This window comes from Mercenaria mercenaria, chromosome 7, assembly GCF_021730395.1.
Source record: "Mercenaria mercenaria strain notata chromosome 7, MADL_Memer_1, whole genome shotgun sequence".
Lineage (NCBI taxonomy): Eukaryota > Metazoa > Mollusca > Bivalvia > Venerida > Veneridae > Mercenaria > Mercenaria mercenaria.
This window is the reverse complement of record NC_069367.1, coordinates 28,383,869-28,397,865: the sequence shown is the minus strand read 5'-3', so window position 1 is coordinate 28,397,865 and position 13,997 is coordinate 28,383,869. Positions and strand designations below refer to the sequence as shown.

The 13,997-nt window shown below is 34.5% G+C and overlaps 1 protein-coding gene across 1 annotated transcript; it reads left to right on the top strand.

Annotated features, from left to right (window-relative positions):
- Positions 1–5,916: 5,916 nt before the first annotated feature.
- LOC128558477 (uncharacterized) lies at positions 5,917–11,639 on the top strand. The gene is made up of 2 exons (XM_053547895.1): positions 5,917–6,798; positions 11,530–11,639. Exons 1-2 carry the CDS (start codon positions 6,306–6,308, stop codon positions 11,565–11,567), a joined length of 531 nt encoding a protein of 176 aa, XP_053403870.1. The 5' UTR covers positions 5,917–6,305; the 3' UTR covers positions 11,568–11,639.
- Positions 11,640–13,997: the final 2,358 nt, after the last annotated feature.

Here is a 13,997-nt window from a genome sequence, read left to right as displayed (position 1 = left end):
GGTCTACCTACCTGCCTGCCTGCCTGTGGGAATATTCCTCGACACTAGTTAGAACGTGAAATAAAAGAAGATAGCATGTTACGCCTAAAATAAGGTAGAAATATAAGTTTTCAAAACATCCCTTGCTGACATAATAGTTTAATTCTTGGACAGCATGCTTTCTAGGCATGACAGCAATGTGACGAGGCAGACCGTTCCAGATTACTGTGGCATTTGGAAAAAAATAGAATTTGAAATAATCTGTGAACATTGAACCTGGTGGAGATAATAAGGGCGCATAAGGCGGGTAATCCTAACAGGAGATTGGAAATAAGGAGGAAGTTGTATAGCGACAGTTATTGTAACTTTTATAGAACATAATAAGCCTAGCATCAGTTCTACATTGTTCAAGTGTATGTGGGAAGTGCCCGTGGAACACGTATCACTAACACAAATTGTTGATGTGAAGGAACTTAATTTGTATAATTTTTGTTGTGTTTTAGAAGGTTTAGTTCAATTGTAACAGAACAAAACATAAACATTTTAATATCACATTTTGTATAAACATATCTATAAGCAAATATAATATCCCCTAATTAGGATATATTTTGATTTAATGTGGAAATACAACTCCAAGCCATGAATAAATTCGAATCGTGTTACTACTTAAGTAAATAATTTCAAATAATACGATGAAAATAAACAGGTGGAATTACGCATTATTTCCGGTATTAATACATAAAACTATAACTTATATTTGTCTTACTTTATTATACTTTTGCGTAAAATACATTTATATATACAAAATTTACGCAAACTTATCACAGCAAGTCGGAATAGTTTAAAGTACAAATACCGGAAATAATTTGTAATTTTGTCAGCTTGTTTTCTGATGGCCGTTGCATGACAAAAGTTGCATTAGTGGCAAAAATTCAAAATATTCATGGAGTGCATTTTTACCTTTCAAATCTGAATTATTTTCACTATTCAAGAGTTTGAATGCTTTAAAGTAAATTTTATTATGTAATAGTTATATCATGTCACTAATACAGTTTTTTTCATGGAATGGCCCTTACATACGAGATAGGTGCATGCCATTTGAACCATTTGAAGTTTTCGGCCAGTAAGACCGAACTACTAGTATGTATAGATTTGAGCAACACTTAGAATATTGATACATTTGTTCAATTTTCTCGATAGTATTGACAGCAGCATCATTCAGAAGAAACAGGAAGCAGTAGCAAAATTAAAAAAAAAAACAACAAAAAAAAAAACATGTGGCTGACAGCAAGAGTAGCAGTAGCATAAGTAAACCTACAGTATTAGCAGCAGAAATAGAATCAGCAGCATCAGCATTAGCAGCACTAATAAACTGGCGGTAGCAGTAGAGTTGCAGAAATAATGAGAAAATGGCAGTGGCAGTTGAAGGAGAAACAATGAGAAAACAGAAGCATCGGCAGCATTTATAAAACGACAGTAGCAGAAGTGGCAGAAATAAATGAGAAAATAGCAAGAACAGTGACACAGTAGCAGAAGCAGAAGCAGAATCTAAAATATCAAAACATGGCATTAGAGGTGAAAAAATAACATTATCAGCAGAACAATAGCTGTAGAAAAATTTACGTATAGTAGTGAACCATAGGCGAATTACAGTGATTGTGGTTTTAGTAACTTGAGCAGTAGAAGTGAAATAGGATAATGACATTTGCAGCAGTAGCAACAGCAGTAGGAAAATGGCATGTAGTAGAAATAAATGACAACAGCAATATCAATCAACACACAGTTATCTGCTTTAACTAGTAAAATAAACTAAGGTCGGTTAAAAGTGTTTCACTCTATGATGGGTTTAAGGGGTGAGTTAGCTGAAAAGAAGTCTCTACGTAAATCAAGATAAACTTAGCAGACACAAAACAATACATATTTGGGACTCTATAGCATGTGCCCTCCATTTGCTCTTGATAAATATCATGACTATGTGTGCTTGGGTCAAGATCTAGGTCTAATCGAAAACAATATATTGTACTTCATTTTAATGCAACATCAGCGTGTTGCATTAAAAACAGAACTCTTGAAGTCCGATGCTGGAGTAAAGGTATTCGCAACATGTAGCAAAACAAAGTAGAAAATCATTAATATTCATGGGGGACTAATTTTTTGTGGGTTTTGTGCATGCGTTAATCCACGACATGTAATCCCAAACAACGAACTAGTAACAAATTTAAATCACCACAAACTATTTTGGACATATCCACGACATTTTATGGCGACTAACAGTATTAAAATTGACAAGAAAATCGAGTTATGTTATTACCTCAACTCAATTTAAAAATATTCACAAAAATACACATAAATATGTAAATCTTACAAAACGAAGTAAATTACATTATAAGGCAGGAAAATCATGACAAAAGAAGTTCTTCATTTTATCTTATTTTGGAAAACAAATTTATATTTGGTTTGACATTTGACCACGTAACAATATTTACAACTCTGTATCATTATAGACAGTGATAACCCAAAACATTCGTAATGGATTGTGTTACTTAGGTCGTAAAATAAATTAAATAACGTCATTGCGCTACTCGATTTGTGTTGAAATTTTAACATGCTATGCACAACATATTTTTCTAAATATGTTTGAAATTTAATAATATGTATTTATAGTATTACTGACGATATTGCCAGAAAATATTGAGGAGACGTTAGAAGTTTCTTCGAGTATATATTTTTTTTGAAATTCTAAATGTAACTTTGTATTATTACGTTTGATAAAAACGTTACATTTTTGCGCCAATGCTTATTAATGAGCCGCTCCATGAGAAAACCAACATAGTGGGTTTGCGACCAGCATGGATCCAGACCAGCCTGCGCATCCGCGCAGTCTGTCAGGATCCATGCTGTTCGCTAACGGTTTCTCTAAGTACAATAGGCTTTGACAGCGAACAACATGGATCACAAAAGTACATGCTGGTCGCAAACCCACTATGTTGGTTTTCTCATGGCGCGGCTCATTTCTATTATGCGCACACAATGCTTAAACATTTTGCATGATAAATGAAGTTGAAAAAGTAATTGAAAAACATTTTTGTTTCGTCATTATATGAGATTAGATAACTGTAAAGTAAAAGACAGTGTCTACTTTATGTATCGCTATTTACGCTGTAATGGTAACCTAACTTTGCTACCCTTTTCAACAGTCGTTCAATGTCACGCTTAATCATGTCTCTATTTTGGTTTAATAACGTGTTACATATATTGTAACTGTGCAATGTTCAACATTACTTTGGGATTTTAATTGCCACTGATAAGATACGAATATTATTACATACAAGTACATAGACCTATTTTCAAGACAGCATGATTATCATTGACATACTTTTGTGAAGCCTACTCTTTCTGATAGATAACATATTTATTTAATTTCGGCAATAAAGACAAATTATTGGCATCCCTATAGGGACTTACTGTGTCCCTCTCATTGCTGGCTTATTCCTACACTGTTATGAACGAGATTCCAAGCTCGGTTTGTCTTCCGGGACGCAGTTTGAGATTATTGAAGCTTTTAATGGAGCCTCCAGGTTCCTTATGATATTTTACATAACGCACAACCTATATTTTTCAGAAATTGTGAAACACATTTATCCAAAAGAATTACAACTTCATAATGCTAATATCTCAGATTAAGACGTTAACAATTGCGAACCAAAATATATGATGCAAGAGACAAATTCTATTTTGAAATTGTCAGCTCTCCCATCTGGATGGGGATGTCTTTCGAGCGACATCATTAGATATCCATAGTTCACAGCTTATTCGTTTTGCAAAAGCTTGCTAAAAGTTAGAAGATCTTAATGATAGAAATGTTCAATTTGCCAAAAAGTTATAACAACAGTGTTACCGTTGCAAAAATCGTATTAAAAGCGCAGTACATGTTTTGTGATTGACCCCTCTGCAGTTACTCGCTACAGTTTCCGTCTTGATGGTGCGAAGACTGAATCAGTGATGCTTTTCTCCTAAATCCTATACAGAAACGGACGAAAGGAGTAGAATTTTGTCTTGCAGCTTGCTTAGACATTCCCTTAAAAGTTAGGCTTTTTAGTACTCTGACTTCAGACAAGTTGTTGAGTATATTGATGTACTTAAAACTTTAAATTGACTCTATCTATATTAATAACGTTTTACTTAATATAGCCTTGTAGTTTGTCACAAATTTTAGAGCCTTTATTAGCGGCGAGTTCGTTTTATTTACAGAAGTATTTTAAAACAACATGATCTTTCATATACTGAATAAAGTTATCAATAATTTCATACAGTTTTACGTTATGAGGTATGACTGTAAGATCAGATGTGCAGTTTGCGTAAGGTCTGTAGATTTTTCTATCCAAAGTCAAGCACAAATTGTTTATCTGGCATGAAAATGGCCTTTACTGGGTAGAAAAAGTCACTGTATATCAATGACTGCATTCGAGTCGACCAAGGTGGCATACGCCTTGAATTACTACCTCGCTACCTGTAAACTCAGGCAATGTTTTTCAACTCAAAATAGAGGATGGAAGCCAATGGTCTCGATATGAAAAGTTTGATGATTTGTTTGCATGTTTGTAAAATATTATGTGAGAATTACAAGGGGCAATAGCCAACATAAGATAATACAAATATATGCTCAGTTGAGTACATTTTTAATGGATATAATGGACATGGTGCAATTAAATTTCACAATGAGCACTTTGGCAAATTATGAAATGAAGCAAGCGAAGAAAACCCTGGGAGCAGATGCTGACTTCCTTTCCTTTTAATTACTGTTACGACAAAAACAGCTGGTAACGAAAACGAATATTTCCTGTGGAAAATCCGTTGTAACGGGTAAATTTTGTAATACTTCTTGTCAGCTATTGTCTTTGCAAAACGGCGAAAGGAATGGGGTAAAGCTATTTGCCGGACTACCGACAGGCGATGTGCAAAACCCCAAACCATTGTAACCCGTTCAAGCATGGATCGCTTAAACAGAACAGAACAGATTTTATGCGCATGCGTGAAAAATGGTGGTCACAAAATTTTTGCAGGAGAAAAAATCTCGATTTTAAATGGATTTTAAGTGTATTATGATGGTGTAATGTGCATGCATTTGGATATATCATAGGAAAAGACTGAATCAATGCCTAGAAAACGGAAAAAGTCAAAACAGTCACCAGAAACACAAGAAAACCCTCAGAAGAGAAATACAACAATGGCTGAGAAAGGCGCGAACTCTATTCAAAATGAAAATCATATTGGACAGTTTAGTCAATTACAGTCAGGTCAGAATTTTATCTTGCCGAATCCTATGTATTACAGTAATACAAATGGTCAATTTATGCAAATGAACTCAGCATCGCCAATTTTTTCACCAAATAATACGCATTCAACACCAGTTAATAGCACTCAGCAGGCGGACATGTTTTCTATGATTATGCAACGTCTAGACTCGATGGATAAAAGGCTAAACCAATTAGACTCCATACAATCCAGTGTGAAAAGTATAACGGTCCGTATTGACACTATTGATCAAAAGATCACCAATTTAGAGGCCAAAATCAAGGACATTGAGACTAGCCACCAGTTTGAAAGCGATACATTGGAGCAACTAAACAGAAAACAGAATGAAATCGACTCACCGCTTATCAAATTACGAAATATTGAGGCGGAACAGCGTTCACGAGAAGAAGAACTCCAACGAGAAATTACCGACCTAAAATGCAGGAGTATGAGGGACAATTTATTGTTTTTTAACATTCCCGAAGAAAAGGATGAAAACTGCGAGAGAAAAGTGCTAGATTTAATAGAATCTAAGTTGCAGATTGATGATGCCAAAACCAACATCAGACTACAAAGAACGCACAGGGTTGGCGTATTTAAGGAATCAAAGATTCGACCCATCGTCGCTAAGTTCAGCAATTTAGGAGATTTTGTTCCATAAAATCTATTAATTATTGAATTTACAGCGACACCTATATATTTACTTTCACTTTCTATTGTTATCCTGTCATGGTTTAGTGAACATTGTATTCATACACTATCGAACTTCTTTTGGTCAAATTTTGAACCTCTTCACAGTTTCGAATGACACGTCACAGTCAACATCAAAAAATTTTTGTCAGGAATTTGGTCTCAACTGTGGCCATATTCTTTCATTCATAGAAGATTTATTGAGTTATTATTACAGAATTTTACGTTGTTGCCAAGGACGCTGATTTGAAAAGCATCAACAGGAGAAAAAGGGGGCTCCTACGGGAGTTAGAGTACTTTTATTCAAAATATTGTGTGATTATTTGTGCATTACTTTTGAAATGGCCGAGGCTGCCGATAAGATGTCTATGAGAAATAAATCATCTGTTGATTATAAGAAATTGAACGAAACAGGGAAGGGTTCTCCTGCTAAAACTGGAAAACCTATCACTTCGGGGGCCTCCATTTCTACACCTCCCGCCAAAGTTAAAAATCAGACTAGTGCAGTTCTCACGTCTACACCGGCAAAGTCCCCGGATAAAGCAATGAAAACAAAATCAGCTGCCGAATTAGAAAAATTGGAGTTACAGCGAAAATTGGAGCAGTTAGATGAGAGAACAGCTCGACTGAGAGAGGCGAAAGAATTAGAATTGTTACGACAACAAGTTAAAGAACGGGAAAAAGTAGTACAGGAACTTGAAAAGTCTATTTCTCACTCGCAGTCGCAGGAAGAAGAAAAATCGGATAGGAAAAAAACACGTGTTTCAGCAGCCAGCTTTGTCTCTTCGTCAGCTCTGAAGACTTCCAGTTCTGGAGATAAAGATACAAAGAAAGGTATGTTTGACATAAATGATTTAAGAAGCATGCCTACATTGCGTAAAAAGCCAAAAAGGAACTAAAAAAGTATGGCTTAATAGATTCTTCCGATTCATCGGATAGTGATAGTGATTCCTCGACCTCGGCGTCTTCATCTTCCTCTGAGTCAGATTCTGACTGTGTTGACACTGGTAACTCAAGCTCTGTTTCCAAAACCAAAAGTAAAAAGAAAAACAAAAAACATAAATCTAAAAGTAAACATAAATCTGGATTAACATCTAAGGCATCTGAATCGATAAAAAATAGGCAACGTTTTCCTCATGCTCATCTGCGTTTTGATTTTGCTTCAAAAAATTTATCTTTCAATAAGTTAGATCTTAATTTGTTTGTCGCAGGGGAGTTGGAAATTATTTCAGCTTCAAAAACGAAACCATCCGAGGCAAAAGGAAGAGTAGAATTATTAAAGAAATTGATGTACCTAAGCAGCTCGTATGAGGTTACAGTCATTAAGTCCTTGTACGCAGCTGTTTTAAGGGAAATAGAATTGGGACATTTAAAATGGGGAGAAGATTTTCAATATGTAGAATCTGCCATTTTGACAAAAAGTAAATCTAAAACAAAAACAGTTTTGACTTACGACCAAAACCAGGATATAATCTCCCAAATGATAGTTCCAACTCTCCTGTATCTGATGAAAAAGTGTGGTTTTGCCCAAAATTCCAAAGGAATAAGTGCACACACAAATCTTCTCATTTTATGGTTGTTAAAGGCAAATCCCGTTTTGCCAAACATGTGTGTGCTACCTGTTGGTTAACAGATAAAAAGGAACTCTCGCATCCGGAAAGTTCCTCGGCTTGTCCACATCAAACTGATTGACAAATTAAAACTGAACAGGTCATTGATAGTAAATCAAAAATTGATCTTGCTGATATTTTTCTACCCAAGTTCTGCTTAACTAAATTTCAGGATGACAATACTCTAGATTCAGAAATTAAACATTCCTTTTGTAAACACTCCTCTAAATGTAATATTTGTCAAAAGGTTAAAAAGGATATTATCCTGACATCAGAAAAAATGGTAAAAATTCACAAAAAGGTGGTAGAATCTGGGAAATATAATTTTCAGGGTTGCCGTATTCCTGTTAACCATAAAATTAACACGGAATTTATAAGTAGGATGTTGGAAGGGTATAATGATTTGGCTGTTTGTGACCTGCTCAAGTATGGATTTCCAACTGAATTGGATTCTTCGTTTCATTTCCAGTTAAAGTCCGGTGTTCTTTCAAGTTTTAAAAATCATTCTGGTGCTCAGTCATTCCCAGATCATATTGTTAGCTATCTACAGAAGGAAGTTTCTTGCAATGCTATTATAGGACCTTTTCGTGCTTGTCCTTTTACAGATGGTATGTTTGTCTCTCCGCTCAATACTGTTCCTAAGTCCACACCAAACGAACGCAGAGTCATTCTGGACCTCAGTTTTCCCAAAAATGGTACAGGGGTTAACGATTATATAGACAAGGATTGGTATTTAGGAGACAAAGTTGAATTAGTGTTCCCAAAAAATAGATGATTTTGTCAATCTTATAAAGGTTAAAGGTCAAGGCTGTCTTTTATATAAGTTGGATCTAAAGCGGGCTTACAGACAAATCAGCATTTGTCCTTCAAGTTATAACCTTGTAGGTTTTGTTTGGCAAAAACATATATTTTTTGACACCGTACTATCAATGGGTCTTAGGTCAGCAGCCCTAGTATGCCAAAGAGTCACCAATGCCTTCGCATTCATGATGTTTAAGTTTGGTTTGGCCTGTCTCAATTACTTAGATGATTTTGCAGGAGCAGAGAGCAAACAGTTAGCTCCCTTTGCATTCAATTTGTTAAGAGAAATTTTTATTCACAGTGGAATCGAAGAAGCTGTTGATAAGGCGTGTCCTCCCTCAGAGATCATGGTTTTTCTAGGTGTTTTATTTAATAGTCGTAAAATGACTATGGAGGTAACTCCGGAAAGACTCATTGAAATAAAATCATTTATTAAGAAATGGTTATTGAAGGAAGAAGCCTCACTGAAAGAAATTCAGCAGCTTCTCGGAAAACTAAATTTTGTTGCCTCTTGTGTGAGATCAAGTAGGATTTTTGTAAACAGAATCCTCAACTGGTTGAGAGACTGTTATCAAATGGACAAAACTACTTTTATTATACCTACTGAGGTAAGGAAGGATCTGAGGTGGTGGGACACCTTTTTACCATTATACAGTGGAGTGTCCCTGATAGATTATGGCGAGTGGTTGTCAGTTGACACCGTTTTTAGTTGTGACAGTTGTTTGTCAGGATGTGGGGGAGTTTGTGGTACTAAATTCTTTCACAGCAAATTTCCTGAAAGTATTCTTGATCTCAACTTAAGTATCAGTTGTTTAGAAATGCTAACAGTGGTAGTGTGTCTGAGGATATGGTGCACCGAATTATCAAGAAAGAAAATTATCATATATTGTGACAATCTTGCCACTTGCATAGTTATTAATTCTGGCAAGGCGAAGTGTTATTTCTTACAGAAATGTTTGAGGGAGATCTGTTTTTTAGCATCAGTCCATGAGTTTCAGGTTAAAGCTGTTCATCTGAAAAGTGAATCTAACAGAATTTCTGATTGTTTGTCACGTTGGCATTTAGATGTTCGGTTTCAACATGAATTTCAGAGATTTGCATCTGTTTATTCTATATCAGAAGAGGTTACAGTTAATGAGGATTACTTCACATTTTTACATGACTGGTAGTTTCGTTTTGTTTCAGACGTTGAACTACACATTCTTCGAGATGACCTAAAGGAATCCACAGCCTCTGCATTTGCTTCTGGAACAAATAAGAATTTGATAGTCCAGTGGGAATCTTTTCTTTTATTTTGCCTGTATTTTAAACTTTGTTTTTTTTTTGCCAGCTTCAACTTCCACTTTTCAGTTATATGCTCAGTTTTTGAGCAGATCTTTTAAGTCAGTCAACAGTATCAGAAATTATATAAGCGGGGTAAAAACAATGCATGCCATGTTGGGTTATGGCATAGAGCATATTAATATTTATCTGTTAAATTTGTCCTTGAAAGGAATGGCAAGGTTAAATCCCCGACAAGTCAAAAGAGCCGAGCCCATTACAATTGAAATTTTATTAGCAATTTATGAAAATATGGATTTTTCTGTCAAATCAAACATAGTTTATTGGTGTTTATTTCTTTTTGCATTCTTTCTATTAGCAAGGAAATCCAATTTGGTCCCAACTAGTAAACATGATATTACTGGTGGTCGTTTTCTTGCCTTAAAAGATATAGAGTATTTTGATTACTACATTTTAGTACATATAAATTGGTCGAAAACCATTCAGTTTGGGGAGCGTAAGATTATTTGTCCACTTATGAGGATGAAGGATAATCAGTTGTGCCCAGTTACAGCATTTGAAAAACTATTATCATTAAAAATTAAATTTTGTAATGGAGCGTTATTTACACTGCCTTCTGGTAATCCCATTACATATCATTTGTTTCAAAAGAAGTTAAGGGAGTGTTTACACAACATAGGTTTGAATGCAAAATTGTTTTCTTCACATTCGTTCAGACGAGGTTTCACGACACTTGCCTTCCAATCTAATATTCCTCCTGAATATATTCAGTTATTAGGGGACTGGAAAAGTGATGCATATAAAACTTATCTGGAATTAGGATGGACAGACAAATTAAAAATCTTACACCAAATGTTTCCTGAATATTAATTTAATAAAATATTATGATATATATTTACAGATATCCAGGTGTATATTCTGTCTGACTCAATAGCCAAGTAGGTTGATGGCATCAATTTCACTGAGGTTAAAGCTTATCCAGGGGCCAACATTTCCAGATTGATGGCCAAAATTGAGAAGGATAAATCTCTTATATCTAAACCATATACATTAATTCATGTGGGTACTAATGATATTGCTCAAAATCATATGACAGTTGACATGATCTTGAGTAACTTTAATGCTTTAATTTCATTGATTCGCAATTATTCAAGTACACGTATCATCATTTCAAGCATTCTTCCAAGACCAGTAGATGTCGTATCGACAGAAAAAAAAGTTAAGGAAGTCAATAAACAATTAAAGGTCAAATGTACTGAGAGACGAGTTCAGTTTGTAGCTTCATTCCGTCCATTTTTGAAGTTTGCGAAACCCATCAGTGATTTGTATGCAGTAAGGGATGGCGGCCTTCATTTAAACTACGAAGGAACCCGCAAACTACGTTCTGTGTTTGTCAACACAGTGGCTCATTTACCATTAGTTAAAACATAAATTTCTAGTCAGCAGGTGGCACACACTATATGTATTACAGATTTAGTCAGGCTTAAATTTTGATCTGATATGTTGCGCAACATTTGTATTTGATCATGTATGTTCTTTAATTCATATTTAACAAACTTTTGTTTGACTTCTTTAGTTCCTTTCATTTCAGCCGGGGATTCTTCAGAAGGAAGGTCTGTATGACTTATTCCTTTGAAGAGGTAGCCTGATGAGATAATCGTACTTCTAGATTATCCTTCTTGTATGTTTCACAAGACTGTATTTAACTCTTGGAAACTTTTAACCATGAGGTAATGAGCTATGTGCTGACGTTATCCTTGGTTTGGGTATTATGGCTGATGAAAGGTCTAAATAGGGCTTCAAGGGTTACAAGCACTTTGTTTCTATATTTTATAGTCAACCTCTCATATATACTATTTGTATTTTTCTACAGATTATTTAGAAAAGTTTGAAGCTGGTACATGTATGTAAGTAATTTGTTGGTAATGCATTTATTAGCTTTATTTATTTTGTTTTCTTTTGCATATTTTATGCTTGTTTTGGGCTGGGAGTTGGCGTTAATTTGGCAATATAAGTAGTATGATTGCTTTCCTCATTGTCATACATAAGGTCATAGGGTAACAGCTATTTGTGAATTTAGAATAACATTCTTATGGTTACTAATTGAATTGTGTTGTATTGACAGTGTAGTAGTTTTTGAATATAGTCTGTCATTTACATATAGTAATCATGGCGTGTTATGTCAGTAATTTATATTACGTTATCCTTGACCATTGTTTAAGACGTGTCTGTGCTCTATTAATCATTTAATTTATCAGTCATTGTCGTTTCTGTTATGAAATAATTTAGGAGATTTTGTTCCATAAAATCTATTAATTATTGAATTTACAGCGACACCTATATATTTACTTTCACTTTCTATTGTTATCCTGTCATGGTTTAGTGAACATTGTATTCATACACTATCGAACTTCTTTTGGTCAAATTTTGAACCTCTTCACAGTTTCGAATGACACGTCACAGTCAACATCAAAAATTTGCCGCTCCCACCCACCCTTATAAATTAAGTTCCATTTTGTTTGTTTATATTATATAATTGTATGCCTTACTTTACTTACCTTTATTAATGTTTGCGCTTATTCTGTTTCATCCTTTTTTTTTGTGTGTATTATGCTTATCCTTTTTATTTGTTGCTTTAATTTTGCTTACCCTTGTTTCCTGTGCTTATTAATTTGTGCTTATTTTGTTTCATACATTATGGTTACAATTTTGTATTTGACATGATAGTTTTATTAATTTGCAATTTTTTTTTCCAATGTAATAGTTTAAAGCGTTAATTTGGCAATATAAATAGTATGATTGCTTTCCTCATTGTCATACATAAGGTCATAGGGTAACAGCTATTTGTGAATTTAGAATAACATTCTTATGGTTACTAATTGAATTGTGTTGTATTGACAGTGTAGTAGTTTTTGAATATAGTCTGTCATTTACATATAGTAATCATGGAGTGTTATTTCAGTAATTTATATTACGTTATCCTTGACCATTGTTTAAGACGTGTCTGTGCTCTATTAAATCATTTAATTTATCAGTCATTGTCGTTTCTGTTATGAAATAATTTTCCGGACCGAGAGAAAGTGCACACATCTGCGAACTCCTTAAAGGTTCACGGTATGGCATAGGAGAGCAATTTCCGGCTGAAGTGGTTGATAGGCGGAGGAAACTGATTCCTGTTATGAAGAAAGCACGATCAGAGGGCAAAGAAGCTTACCTTAGTGTTGACAAATTATACATAAATAAGCAGTTATATAAAGAAAGTGTGTAGGATAACCCCGAGAGTGTTCTGAAATGTTGTTCATGGAACATTGAAGGATTATCATTAGCAAAACGATCATGCGATGAGTTCGTAAATCTCATAAGTGAATATGACTTAATTTGTATCACCGAATCTTGGACAAGCAAAAAGTCGGACATTGAACTTAAGGGATTTAGTAATCCTATCCATTCATATAGACAATTTCATCATAAGCGAACGAAACGTAACAGTGGGGGGTTAATCATTTACATCAAAGATAGTGTAAGAAATAGTGTTAAACTAATAAAAAATAATATAGACTGCATTGTTTGGCTGAAGCTTGATAAGAATTTCTTTTGTATAGAAAAAGACATATATTTAGCCGTGACTTATATCCCACCAGAAAATTCACCATTTCACAATGTTTACGATATGGATCTGTTTCAGATATTAGAAACTGATATAAATATATTTCAAGAGAGGGGAAACGTCTTCGTCGCTGGAGATTTTAATGCGAGAATAGGCCGTAAAACAGATTACATAGATCATGACTATAACATTCAAGGTGACGTAAACCAAGACATCGATTTACCGTTACCTCGATCAACACGGGATTTTACAACAAATCGCTTTGGAGATTATCTGTTAGACTTATGTAAAGCAACAAATATTCGAGTTGTTAATGGTAGACTGTACAATGACAAATTATGCGGAAATTTTACGTGCATGACCCATAACGGCGAAAGCATTGTGGACTATTTATTAACATCATCGGCTAATTTTGACAAACTAGCACATTTTGCAGTTGACGATTTTAATGAGTTCTCGAATCACGCACCAATATCTTTTTGGTTTAAAACCATATCACATAAAATTGATAATCAAAACCAAAAGAGAACATTTTATAAATGGAACCCAGAATACAGGGAATCCTTCTTAAATGAAGTTCAAAGTGATGTTGAGCAATTGCAACAGTCTTTGAACGAAAGAATTGAAAATAACTGTGATATAGACGATTTAGTAGCGTTGTTTACAAACTATTTTAACAGCAAAGGTTGTAAATATTTTGAGAAAAATGTTTCTGTTAAAGATGTATACTTTAC